Source organism: Bombina bombina, chromosome 2, assembly GCF_027579735.1.
Source record: "Bombina bombina isolate aBomBom1 chromosome 2, aBomBom1.pri, whole genome shotgun sequence".
In the NCBI taxonomy this organism is placed as follows: domain Eukaryota; kingdom Metazoa; phylum Chordata; class Amphibia; order Anura; family Bombinatoridae; genus Bombina; species Bombina bombina.
This window is the reverse complement of record NC_069500.1, coordinates 489457361-489472050: the sequence shown is the minus strand read 5'-3', so window position 1 is coordinate 489472050 and position 14690 is coordinate 489457361. Positions and strand designations below refer to the sequence as shown.

At 39.9% G+C, this 14690-nt stretch overlaps 1 protein-coding gene across 1 annotated transcript in view; it reads right to left on the bottom strand.

Moving 5' to 3' along the window:
* HORMAD2 (HORMA domain containing 2) overlaps positions 1-14690 on the bottom strand; it is a 503384-nt gene that overhangs the window by 133449 nt on the left and 355245 nt on the right. Inside the window, exon 7 of the mRNA XM_053699837.1 lies at positions 9819-9886. Within this exon, the coding sequence (XP_053555812.1) occupies positions 9819-9886 (68 nt within the window). The remainder of the gene's footprint in view (positions 1-9818; positions 9887-14690) is intronic.

Genomic DNA, 14690 nt, shown 5'->3' with positions numbered 1-14690 from the left:
CCGAAGAGTTTCCATTTTGAACGATGGAACTCTTAGGAATTTGTTTAGGATCTTTAAATCCAAGATTGGTCTGAAGGTTCCTTCCTTCTTGGGAACCACAAACAGATTTGAGTAAAACCCTTGTCCGTGCTCCGACCGCGGAACCGGATGGATCACTCCCATTATTAAAAGATCTTGTACACAGCGTAGAAACGCCTCTTTCTTTATCTGGTTTGTTGACAACCTTGAAAGATGAAATCTCCCTTTTGGAGGAGAAGCTTTGAAGTCCAGAAGATATCCCTGAGATATGATCTCTAACGCCCAGGGATCCTGGACATCTCTTGCCCAAGCCTGGGCGAAGAGAGAAAGTCTGCCCCCTACTAGATCCGTTTCCGGATTGGGGGCCCTCACTTCATGCTGTCTTAGGGGCAGCAGCAGGTTTTCTGGCCTGCTTGCCCTTGTTCCAGGTCTGGTTAGGTTTCCAGCCTTGTCTGAATCGAGCAACAGATCCTTCCTGTTTTGGAGCGGAGGAAGTTGATGCTGCTCCTGCCTTGAAGTTACGAAAGGCACGAAAATTAGACTGTCTAGCCCTTGGTTTGGCTCTGTCTTGAGGCAGGGCATGGCCCTTACCTCCAGTAATGTCAGCGATAATTTCTTTCAAACCGGGCCCGAATAATGTCTGCCCTTTGAAAGGTATGTTAAGCAATTTAGATTTAGAAGTCACATCGGCTGACCAGGATTTTAGCCACAGCGCTCTGCGTGCCTGAATGGCGAATCCGGAATTCTTAGCCGTAAGCTTAGTTAGATGTACTACGGCATCAGAAATAAACAAATTAGCTAGCTTAAGGGCTTTAAGCTTGTGTGTAATCTCATCCAATGGAGCTGTGTCAAGGGTCTCTTCCAGAGACTCAAACCAGAATGCCGCCGCAGCCGTGACAGGTGCAATGCATGCAAGGGGTTGCAATATAAAACCTTGTTGAACAAACATTTTCTTAAGGTAACCCTCTAATTTTTTATCCATTGGATCTGAAAAGACACAGCTATCCTCCACCGGGATAGTGGTACGCTTAGCTAAAGTAGAAACTGCTCCCTCCACCTTAGGGACCATCTGCCATAAGTCCCGTGTGGTGGCGTCTATTGGAAACATTTTTCTAAATATAGGAGGGAGTGAGAAAGGCACACCGGGTCTATCCCACTCCTTGTTAACAATTTCTGTAAGTCTTTTAGGTATAGGAAAAACGTCAGTACACGTTGGTACCGCAAAATATTTATCCAACCTACATATTTTCTCTGGTATTGCAACCGTGTTACAATCATTCAGAGCCGCTAACACCTCCCCTAGTAACACGCGGAGGTTCTCAAGCTTAAATTTAAAATTTGAAATGTCTGAATCCAGTTTATTAGGATCAGATCCATCACCCACAGAATGAAGCTCTCCGTCTTCATGCTCTGCAAATTGTGACGCAGTATCAGACATGGCTCTAGTATTATCAGCGCACTCTGTTCTTACCCCAGAGTGGTCTCGTTTACCCCTAAGTTCTGGTAATTTAGATAAAACTTCAGTCATAACATTAGCCATGTCTTGCAAGTTGATTTGTAATGGCCGCCCTGATGTACTTGGCGTTACAATATCACGCACCTCCTGAGCGGGAGATGCAGGTACTGACACGTGAGGTAAGTTAGTCGGCATAACTTCCCCCTCGTTGTCTGGTGAATTTTTATTAACATGTACAGATTGACTTTTATTTAAAGTAGCATCAATGCAATTAGTACATAAATTTCTATTGGGCTCCACATTGGCCTTTGAACATATTGCACAAAGAGATTCCTCTGTGTCAGACATGTTTAAACAAACTAGCAATTAGCCTAGCAAGCTTGGAAAATACTTTTCAAATAAATTTACAAGCAATATAAAAAAACGTTACTGTGCCTTTAAGAAGCACACAAAAACTGTCACAGTTGAAATAACAATGAACCGGATTAGTTATAGAAACCAAATTTTCACAGTACATGCATTAAGTTAGCAAAGGATTGCACCCTCTAGCAAATGGATGATTAACCCCTTAATACCAAAAAACGGATAACAATTGTAAATATAAACGTTTTTATCACAGTCAAAGCACAGTCTCACAGGTCTGCTGTGAGTGATTACCTCCCTCAAAACTAGTTTTGGAGACCCCTGAGCTCTGTAGAGACGTCCTGGATCATGCAGGGAGAAAAAGGCAGACTGTGACTGAATTTCTACTGCGCAATAAAGCGCCAAAATAGGCCCCTCCCACTCATAATACAACAGTGGGGAAGCTCAGTAAACTGATTTTATTCAAAAACAAATGACAGCCATGTGGAAAATAATGCCCATAAAAATTTTCACCAAGTACCTCAGAGAGAAAAACGATTAACCTGCCAGTAAACGTTTTAAATATAATATATGAAATGAAATTAAAAGCCTGTTGCTAGTCTCTATCACTGCAGAAAGGCTATAAGTTATATGTATACAGTATTTTCTTAGTGAAGTGCCATTCCCCAGAAATACTTTAGTGCCAACATAGATACATATCAGCCTGATACCAGTTGCTACTACTGCATTTAAGGCTGTACTTACATTATATCGGTATTAGCAGTATTTTCTCAGTCAATTCCATTCCTTAGAAAATAATATACTGCAACATACCTCTTTGCAGGTGAACCCTGCCCGCTGTCCCCTGTTCTGAAGTTACCTCGCTCCTCAGAATGGCCGAGAACAGCAAATGGATCTTAGTTACGTCCGCTAAGATCATACACAAACTCAGGTAGATTCTTCTTCTAATGCTGCCTGAGAAAAAACAACACACTCCGGTGCCGTTTAAAATAACAAACTTTTGATTGAAGAAATAAAAACTAAGTTTTAATAACCACTGTCCTCTCACACATCCTATCTATTAGTTAGGTGCAAGAGAATGACTGGGTATGACGTAGAGGGGAGGAGCTATATAGCAGCTCTGCTTGGGTGATCCTCTTGCACTTCCTGTTAGGGAGGAGTTATAATCCCATAAGTAATGGATGACCCGTGGACTGACTACACTTAACAGGAGAAAGCTAAAATTGCGAAAAATAAAAAAACACTAAAATTACAAAAAATAAAAAAATGAAATTATCCATAATAATAAAAATTACACCTAATCAAATAGCCCTATAAAAACAAAAAAGCCACACCAAAATAAAAACAACCCCTAACCTAACAATAAACTACCAATAGCCCTTTAAAGGGCCTTTTGTAGGGCATTGCCCTAAGTTAAGCAGCTTGTTTACCTAAAAAATTACAAAGTCCCCCTAACAGTAAACCCCCCTCACCCAACCAACCACCCAAAATAAAAAAAACTAAGTCTAAAATAAATCTAGTCTTCCCATTGCCCCTAAAGGGGCGTTTATATGGGCATTGCTGGTGATTTTTCCTCTCTATTGCCTCTGTCTGTTGGAGTACCTCAAGGCTCTGTCCTGGGTCCTCTACTCTTCTTTATTTACACTTCTTCACTAAGTAAACTTATCAACAGCTATGGCTTCAACTATCTCTTCTATGCTGATGATACCCAGATATACCTTTCCACCCCTGCACTCCCTCCTTCTGTCAATTCTCACATCAGTGACTGCTTATCTGGCATTTCCTCCTGGATGGCCTCTCATCACCTAAAAATAAACATGTCCAAGACTGAACTTCTTCTAATCCCCCCCTCTAATTCTACTCCAGTTTAAAAAATTTCTATCACTGTTGGCGGCACCACTATCTCCCCATCACCCCAAGTCTGCTGCCTTGGAGTCACACTTGAGTCAAATCTGTTCTTTATTCCCCACATCAAACTGCTCTCTTCAACCTGCCGCAACCACCTACGCAATATCTCCAAAATGTGTCCGTTTCTGAGTGCTAAAACTACTAAACAGCTAATCCACCCCCTGGTAATTTCCCGACTTGACTACTGTAATAACCTACTAACTGGCCTACCTCTCTCCCCTTCAATCCATCCTAAATGCATCTGCCAGGCTAATCCACCTCTCTCGATGCTCTGTTTCTGCTGCACCTCTCTGTGAGTCCCTTCACTGGCTCCCCATTAACAGCAGAGTTAAATTCAAAATTTTCACCCTGACCTACAAAGCCCTCACCAATGCTGCCCCACCCTACCTGTCTTCACTCATCAACAAATATACTACAGCCCGCCTCCTATGATCCAACAATGACCTGCTACTTGCATCCTCTACCATCACCTCCTCTCATGCTAGACTACAGGACTTCTGTCGTGCGGCACCAACCCTCTGGAACATTCTTCCTCGAGCTGTAAGACTTTCCCCTAACTTCTCCTCCTTTAAATGTTCCCTAAAGACCTTTTTGTTCAGGGAAGCTTATCACCCGACTCATTAACAAATGAACTTCACTTACCTAACAGTTGCCCTCATCTATCTCCTCACTAATATCATTCTCACCTTTGCAGTCCCCATCTCCTGTTTCCCATCCTCCTACCCATCTAGATTGTAAGTTCCCACAGGAATAGGGCCCTCAATTCCCCCTGTATTTGTTTGTAAAAGGTTGTCTTTTATTGTATTGTTTCTCTGTTGTACTTTTATCCTTGTACCTATGGGAAACACTGCGGAATCTGTTATCGCTTTACAAATAAAGAAAAATAATAATAAATAAAATAAAAAACACAACCAAACAAAAAAACTAACATTAACCCCAGAAAATCTGCTCACAGTTCCTGAAGTCCAGACATCCATCTTCATCCAGGCAGCGAGAAGTCTTCATCCAGGCGGCGACATCTACAACCATTGCGGGGGCATCTTCTTGCTTCATCCCGGTGGTGCGGAGCTGTGGAGGCGCAGAGCATCGTCGCCGGTGGCGCGTACATCCAGTGTTGAGGATCCTCTTCATACGATCACCGCCGTACACTGAAGCTTGAATGCAAGGTACTGTTTAAAAATTGGGTACCTTGCATTCTTATTGGCTGACATTTTCAAATCAGCCAATAGGATGAGAGCTACTGAAATCCTATTGGCTGATTGGAGTGATTTTGAGTGCGGAATGGATCGTTGCGTTACAGGCTAAAACGATTGCAGTATAGCTATACTGCCGCGACTTGTAATACGGAAGCCATACTGCAAAACTTGTAATCTAGCTGTAAAATACCATTGAGAGGAGGATATAGAGACTCCCTACTACATAAACGAGAAGAATTATGGATTTTTAAACTGAGAACCAGAGTACCAGATGGTTTAAATACTAATGCAGAAATTATTCATTATTTGTTCTAACTTGTGTTCTCAAGATTTTGTTAATTAATTAAGGCCAACTAAACACTAGCATCTTGTTTAGGATTATTTTATTATGATCAAGATATATAGTCATTTTATTAATATTTCGTAGTTAAATATTGTAGTTATTTAGGCTCTTTTTCAGTAGTAACTTTTGTTACCAACATCATATTAATTTGCTGAGATGTATTGAATTGAACTGTTTGTAACTATTTTGTGGATATGATCTGTATCTGATTTACCCTGTTTGTTCTTCTACAGTCACCCTTGTATTCCCTTATGTAGCCATAAGGAAATACAAGGGTTAATAGTTGATGTAATTAATGACTTCATGTGTGTATACAAAGGGTGCCAGACCTGGCGCTGTACGGTCTATGAGTAAGGCAGAGAGCCAAAACACGTAAGACCGTTACAGCCCCAGGGTCTTTACTGCGCAAAGCAATTGTTACGTGTACATAATAAAAGCTACGTTTTAGGTTTCATCTCTGACCTCCTGCCTCGCTTTTTTGCTATTGGAACTGGATTTATAGTACTGGGAATCCTGAATAGTGGTTTGCAGGTGGTTACATCAAAGGAGGTAAGTCGGGAGAGCCAGTGAATCCTGATTGCGATGGTTGGAGCAGTGTTTTGGGAAAAACGCCAAATGATCCTGTCGTGAGTCTGGCAAGTCGTGTAAACTCGGTCACAAAGGGCAAGTATCGACAATCATAGTTCCTATGCTGTTTAGGAGTTGGAAGGAAGGCTTTTGTTTTTCCTTTCCAACACATAGGCTACTCCAACACTCAGCGCTGTTACAGAGGAATTTCTATTTGATATTACAGGTCCCTGTGACACACGTGGAAAGGCTTGTAACAAAGTCCATAGGGAAATATTGTGCCATTACCCAGTACTTCTGTACCCCTTTATCCAAGGTTCACTGATGAAGAAGGGTAATGGGTCTCACATAGGTCTGAGAACCCCTTTCCACATGGAATCTGGAGCATCTCAAATCTTCACCTACTCCTGAGAAGCAGAGAACTATAAAGGAAGTGAGAGGGTTTAAAAGCTTTTGCTTGTTTGGGGTTCTTTGACTCTTAGTGGCTGGAATTCAATCCTACACATTAAGTCTCGTGGACTCTCACCACCGTGTGAAAGAAATGCAGTATATGCCCCTTAGTAAGATACCTTGTTTTCAGGGTAAAAAGTGGCTTTATATAATTCCACCAGGGAAATAGTAGTACTGGGTCATTCCTATAGAATCTCACCAGCCCAGAGAGCTTTATAAAATTGGGCCCAACGTCTCAATTTGCAGCAAATACAAATTAAACTGAAATGTTTTAACTACAATTTAATTTGTTTTGCCAGTAGTTTAGTATATATTACTTTTCTGTCAGTTTATTAACCCCTTAACGACCAACGACGTATGGGGTACGTCCTGCAAAAAAATGCAGTTAATGACCAAGGACGTACCCCGTACGTCGTTGGTCTTTGAAAGCAGTGGAAGCGATCCTGATCACTTCCAACTGCTTTCATGTTATAGCAGTGATGCCTCGATATTGAGGCATCCTGCTATAACATTTTTTAGCCGTCCGATGCAGAGAGAGCCACCCTGTGGCCCTCTCTGCATCGGCCATCAATGGCCATGTTCGTTGGTGGGTGGGAGCTGATCCAGGGAGGCGGGTGGGCGGCCATTGGTGGGAAGGGGGGCGGGATCGAGTGCGCGCGCGTGCGCGGGTGCGCGCGCGTGCACGTGAGCATGTGTGCGCGCGTGCACGGGAGCGGGTGCGCGCGCGCGGGGGGTGGGAAACCTACACTATGGAACAACAGGGGTACTTGGTGGGAGAGAGGGTGGCATCATAAAACATTTTAACGATCTGGGAGGGTGGGAGGTTGGGGGTTGAGGGGGGGCAGCTACATAATTGAGGGGGGGCAGCTAAATAATAAAATAAAAAAAATTGATAAAAAAACATTTGATTTCAAACTAATATGGCGCATAATAAGGCAGAGAGGGGGGTTAGAGAGCTGTTTGGGGGGGATCAGGGAGGTTGGGGGCTAAGGGGGGATCCTACAGAGCAGAATTATTATTGGTTTTTTTTTTTAAATCCCCAAAAAACTCTTATTTTAGTACTGGCAGACTTACTGCCAGTACTTAAGATGGCGGGGACAATTGTGGGGTGGGGGAGGGAAGAAGCTGTTTGGGAGGGATCAGGGGGTGTGATGTGTCATGTGGGAGGTTGATACCTACACTAAAGCTAAAATTAACCCTACAAGCTCCCTAATTAACCCCTTCAATGCTGGGCATTATACACGTGTGGTGCGCAACGGCATTTAGCTGCCTTCTAATTACCAAAAAGCAAAGCCAAAGCCATATATGTCTGCTATTTCTGAACAAAGGGGATCCCAGAGAAGCTTTTACAACAATGTATGCCATAATTGCACAAGCTGTTTGTAAATAATTTCAGTGAGAAACCTAAAATTGTGAAAAATGTAACGCTTTTTTTTATTTGTTCGCATTTGGCGGTGAAATGGTGGCATGAAATATACCAAAATGGACCTAGATCAATACTTTGGGTTGTCTACTACATTATTCTAAAGCTAAAATTAACCCTACAAGCTCCCTACAAGCTCCCTAATTAACCCCTTCAATGCTGGGCATAATACACGTGTGGTGCGCAGTGGCATTTAGCGGCCTTCTAAATACCAAAAAGCAATGCCAAAGCCATAAATGTCTGCTATTTCTGAACAAAGGGGATCCCAGAGAAGCATTTACAACCATTTATGCCATAATTGCACAAGTTGTTTGTAAATAATTTCAGTGAGAAACCTAAAGTTTGTGAAACAATTTGTGAAAAAGTGAACAATTTTTTTTATTTGATCGCATTTGGTAGTGAAATGGTTGCATGAAATATACTAAAATGGGCCTAGATCAATACTTTGGGATGTCTTCTAAAAAAAAATATATACATGTCAATGGATATTCAGGGATTCCTGAAAGATATTAGTGTTCCAATGTAACTAGCGCTAATTTTGAAAAAAAGTGGTTTGGAAATAGCAAAGTGCTACTTGTATTTATGGCCCTATAACTTGCAAAAAAAGCAAAGAACATGTAAACATTGGGTATTTCTAAACTCAGGACAAAATTTAGAAACTATTTAGCATGGGTGTTTTTTGGTGGTTGTAAATGTGTAACAGATTTTGGGGTTCAAAGTTAGAAAAAGTGTGTTTTTTTCCATTTTTTCCTCATATTTTATAATTTTTTTTATAGTAAATTATAAGATATGATGAAAATAATGGTATCTTTAGAAAGTCCATTTAATGGCGAGAAAAACGGTATATAATATGTGTGGGTACAGTAAATGAGTAAGCGGAAAATTACAGCTAAACACAAACACTGCAGAAATGTAAAAATAGCCTTGGTCCCAAATGGACAGAAAATGGAAAAGTGCTGTGGTCCTTAAGGGGTTAAGTATATTGAAAATTTTGAGAAAACTTCACCTGCATATAGCTGGAGAGCTAATTCAGTGAGACCAACTTGTTTAAAATGCGTACAGCAATTATTTCACAATAATTAATATACTTCTTCAGGTCTTGCTGTTAGTGTCACTTCAGCTGTACACAAAAGTAGAACTATAAATGGTTACACAAGATTCTTACCATCTATCTCACTCCTGTGTACTGGAAGTTACTGATACCAGTTAGATAATCCTTCCCGTAGGGGGTTAAATCTTTAATCAGAAGGTGTTGCCAAATGACAAGTAAAACATTGGCAAACTTGATAAAAGAATAAGGCAATGTAAGAGACTCTTTATAAAAAGTAAATAGCAAGTAGACCTTAATCTTCACCTATAGATAGTTGCATAATTTGCTCCTAAAAGCACTTGCAAAGTCTGAGGAAAGGTTGCTCGTTTAGGCTATTCCCTGTCTCCAAAAAAAGAGAAACGATTGCTGCAGTCCTGGAGACACTAGCTGTAAATCCCCTTTAACTTTGTAAGCAGGAACCACACTGCTCACACCTGCCTTGTGGCATCTTTTGGGTGCAGTACACCAGCAACCAGCGCCCATTGCAGCTCATCCTTATAACTTTGCTGGTATAAAAGTAGAAGCTCCTCCAGGGTTCTTAAAATGTGTTCCACGACTAAAACAATTATGAGTACAATGTGCAGTGACAAGAAAGATAGCACTGCTTTGCAGAGGCATCGCTAAGTGTCATCGCTGGGGGGTATTATGTGAGGCTACCTTCTCAAATCTCCTAAGCCTCTAAAAAAGTCCTGGAACACTGGTGCTGGGATTAAAAATAAACATATCAAAGCAAACCTCAGAATATGATAAATCAAATTTTGCTTAAATTGTATTCCAATTCATAGAGATTCATATCAGATTGTTCCTAGACCTCAATGTCACAACCGATCATAGCCACTGCCCAGGTGTTTCCCCCTAAATGTTATAACCTAGTGGTAATTCCCCATTGTACAATATTTGTGTATTTATTTAGAACATTTCAATAAAAATCATATTTAAAAAAACAAATTCAACAGTAAAATTATATTTTAAGATTCTATAAACAAGAAAAATAGGTACTTAACCTGATGAAATTCATTTTCGGCCCTTCTTTTGTGTATTTGAATTTGAATTGATAAAGTTCAGTCACACTCTGGAAATTGCAAAATATAAATGTACATATGTAAATAAGTATGTAACTTCATTGAGTAAAAAACATAATTTATGCTTACCTGATAAATTAATTTCTTTCATGGAGGTGAGAGTTCACGATCCATTACTCCTAAGAATTACTCTTCCTTACCGCCAGGAGAAGGCAAAATTTACCAAACCCCAATAAATCTTTAAAACCCATCCCGCCACACAGGCACCTCAGTCTAACGTACAGCCAACAAGTGAGGTAGGAAAAAAGGGATAAGTGCCATAAAATAAGCAGGGGGAAAAAAAAGATGTGCTCAAAAATAAAACATGAGAAAAAAACAGGGTGGGGTCTCATGGACTCTCACTACCATGAAAGAAATTAATTTATTAGGCAGGCATAAATTACAGAAAGCCATCTCGGTGGAGGCTAACCTGCCTCCAAGAAAACTAAATAAATCAAAAGCTTTAACCAAGAAGCCAAAGAAACAGCAGACAAAAATAAATGACATAGAATCAGCAAAAGGAACAAAAAAACTAAAAGTATAAGACTACAAAGCTCTACCAGAAACCAAAACAAATAGATCACTCAGAATAATTATATGGAAATAAGACATAAGGAAGGAATAACAACGTCCTAACTAAAACAGTCAGACATCACCTTATCCTAAATAAGATAAGGAGAAAAGAAATAAAGAACAGAATTTATTATATCATAAGAAATAGCTAAATGAAACAACAAACTTCCAGAAAGAAGCGAATATCCACCTGAAGCAAAGGTTCAAATTAAGAAACCTGCAAAATCCTCAAGACCAAGATTCCAAGGAGGAAAATTTAGGAAAATAACAGGCTTAATTCTAGGCCAGGCTAGGACTAAACCAAGAATGACAGAAAGATTATCAATCTTCTTACGGAACATAACAAAAAAGGAAAGAAAACTGACCTTTTAAAGAATTGGCGGATAAAGTCTTATCCAAGAAATAAAGGCCCTCCAGACCTATAAATAACAAACTAACAAGCCTGAAAAAGAAACTCAGATATTGAATAAACAGTTCAAAGTTAAAGAGTATAACTAATTTTATCCCCAAGCCATCAAGTCGAGAGAACAAGAATCCTAATAGAAAAAAAGGGACCTAAATAGAAGGTCTGGATGCAAAGAAGCAGCCTAGGAAATAAGCTGTACGTCAGGAGGACCAGAACTGTAAACCACACACTACAGGATTAAGTAAACAAAAAACACCAAAGTTTTTCCTACAAAATCCTAACAATTACCCTGGGAAAAAAACAAAAGTAGAAAAAAATATTGGCTAACCAATATAACCACTGAACTACCAGAACATACACAAACACAGTTCAAAGATCTCTGGACCTACTCAGTACCTGGGGAAAACAAAATTGAACCAGGAATCTATCAGAACCATATCTGAGTGACTCAAAAATAACTACAGCTTGATAGAACATAACCAAAAGAAGAGACCACTCTTCCAGGCGGAAAATCTGAAGACAAAAAACACTAATTCCCAGTTATTCAGTCCTAGAATAAAAAACAGTAGAAATAAATTCCTGCCCAGTATCCTCATCGACATAAGCTACAAATGTAACAAAGTCCAATCGGAAAACCTTATCTGCAGCTAAAATGTGCATAGCGAGGTGCTGGAAAAAGCCTGAGGTACCCACAATTCAACAAGCTAGACAGACATTAGACTACTTAGCTACTATGGAAAAAGGCTACTATAATGCCATTGGGCACATTGATAAATACTGGCTTGTATGGGAACCTTGGACCAAGCACAACCAAAAGTAAACCGTTAAACTTAGATATTCTAACCAGCTCCCTTTCTTTCTTTCCCTCCACCTCTATCCTTTATTCCTCTTTTTTTTATTTCTTTAATTTAATTAAAAATTCTCAGACCTCAATTGTGTGGTAGACTGCTTACGCTAAACAAATATGCTTTAAACTTCTTGGAACCAACACGTTATTGGTGTGCTCTAGAATCTTTCTCTATGCTCAATCCAAACACTAAATAGCAGTGATCTATAATACTGGTTGACATTTTTTTTATCTGAGGGTGAAGTTTGTAAACCCTCCATTCAATTGATTTAATTGTTATGAGTCTGTTGTACTTAATTAATACAATAACAAACAAAAACCTAGTTTTCATGATACCCATTTTTTCTTTTGGAAAAAAGGTAGGTATAAGATACGACACTCAAAACTCAAATGCTATTCCCAAAGGTAAATGCACCTCCTAACATCAAACCAAAATAGACATAGAACAAGGGGATATGGGAACGCGCTGTTAAAACAGCGTATGAGAGGTAAAATAGCTATATAAAGAATATGGATTACACAAGTGTATAGATATAAAAATAAATTTATAAATACAATATGATAGACGATGCCGGCATCAAGTTTACAATAAAAATCAAATGAACAATTAAAATAGGATAAGAAGAATCGTAAAAAATATCACATCAAATCGTAATGATGCAAGAAGTAGAGAAACAATGTTGCACAATAACATGTAATATTACAATGTCACAGAGTCAATGTTACCGTCCTTCCATATTACAGCTTGTGATATTACTGTCTGTATGACTTATGTAGTTCCCTCGGCGTTGATGGTGTAACCGAACAGCGGGAAAGAGGCAGGTTCTCCTTGCTTACATCCAATGACTGTGAGTTGGATTTCCAAGCCGCATTCGCAGCAAATGTTGGCGGGATTTCCCGTGCTGTGGGCCGGTTCCGGTCTGGAGGTCAAAGTGCAAGAAGGACGTCAGGCAACGAAAAACAGAATAGTCTGAAAAAGTTTCTAGATCAGAATAGAACCGCTAACTCCCCCTTCTTCTAAGAACTAAGAATATATTCGAGTCCCCATTTACCTGAGACTTACAGTTATAGGACAGAAAAAACTTTCCTTTGGGAGGCTTTGATCTGAAACCTATTCAATATCCTTGAGACTATAATAATAACCCAAGGAACTAAAAATATTAAAACCAAGCTTCCTGAAAAATGAATAACTTACCCCTACCAGAGCCTCTAGATCAAGGACTGAATCTACAAGACAGACTTGGAAGGGTGAGAGGATATTAAAACTGCTGATCCTGTTCCAGAAAAAATACTGGGAACAGACGCCAACAGCATTCTCCAGAGCCTACAAATAGGTCTGATAAATGGCTTTGCCGACCGGACATCACCGCCACTTTAATAAATATATTAACCCCTAAACCGCCGCACTCCCGCCTCGCAAACATCGCCGACACCTACCTACATTTATTAACCCCTAATCTGCCGCTTCCAACGTCGCTGCTACTATATTAAATTTATTAACCCCTAAACCTAAGTCTAACCCCCCTAACTTAAATATAATTTAAATAAAATGAAATAAAATCACTACAATTAAATCAATTATTCCTATTTAAAACTAAATACTTACCTATAAAATAAACCCTACGCTAGCTACAATATAACTAATAGTTACATTGTAGCTATCTTAGGATTTATTTTTATTTTACAGGCAACTTTGTATTTATTTTAACTAGGTACAATAGTTATTAAATAGTTATTAACTATTTAATAACTACCTAGCTAAAATAAATACAAAAGTACCTGTAAAATAAAACCTAACCTAAGTTACAATTACACCTAACACTACACTATAATTAAATTAATTTACTAAATTACCTACAATTAAATAAAATAAAGTACGGAACCCCCCCCCCCCCCCACTAAATTACAGAAAAAAATTAAATAATTACAAGAATTTTAAACTAATTACACCTAATCTAATCCCCCTAAGAAAATTAAAACTCCCCCCAAAATAATAAAAATCCCTACCATATACTAAATTACAAATAGCCCTTAAAAGGGCTTTTTGCGAGACATTGCCCCAAAGTAATCAGCTCTTTTACCTGTAAAAAAAAAAATACAATACCCCCCAAAATTAAAACCCACCACCCACACACCCAACCCTACTCTAGAACCCACCCAATCCCTCCCCTTAATAAAACCTAATACTAACCCCTTGAAGATCACCTTACCGGGAGACGTCTTCACCCAACCGGGCAGAAGTGGTCCTCCAGAGGGGCAGAAGTCTTCATCCAATCCGGGCAGAAGAGGACCTCCAGACGTGCAGAATTCTTCATCCAGACGGCATCTTCTATCTTCATCCATCCGGAGTCGATCGGGTCCATCTTGAAGCCAGCCGACGCAGAGCATCCATCCAGACTGACGACTACACAACGAATGACGGTTCCTTTAAATGACGTCATCCAAGATGGCGTCCCTTGAATTCCGATTGGCTGATAGGATTCAGCCAATCGGAATTAAGGTAGGAAAAATCCAATCAGTCAATAGGATTGAGCTCGCATTCTATTGGCTGATTGGATCAGCCAATAGGATTGAACTTCAATCCTATTGGCTGATTGGATCAGCCAATAGGATTTTTCCTACCTTAATTCCGATTGGCTGATAGAATTCTATCAGCCAATCTGAATTCAAGGGACACCATCTTGGATGACGTAATTTAAAGGAACCGTCATTCGTCATGTAGTCGTCGGTCTTGATGGATGCTCTGCGTCGGCTGGCTTCAAGATGGACCCGCTCCGCTCCAGATGGATGAAGATAGAAGATGCCGCCTGGATGAAGACTTCTGCCCGTCTGGAGGTCCTCTTCTGCCCGGATCGGATGAAGACTTCTGCCCCTCTGGAGGACAACTTCTGCCCAGTTGGGTGAAGACGTCTCCCGGTAAGGTGATCGTCAATTAAGGGGGTTGGGTGTGTGGGTGGTGGGTTTTAATGTTGGGGGGTATTGTATTTTT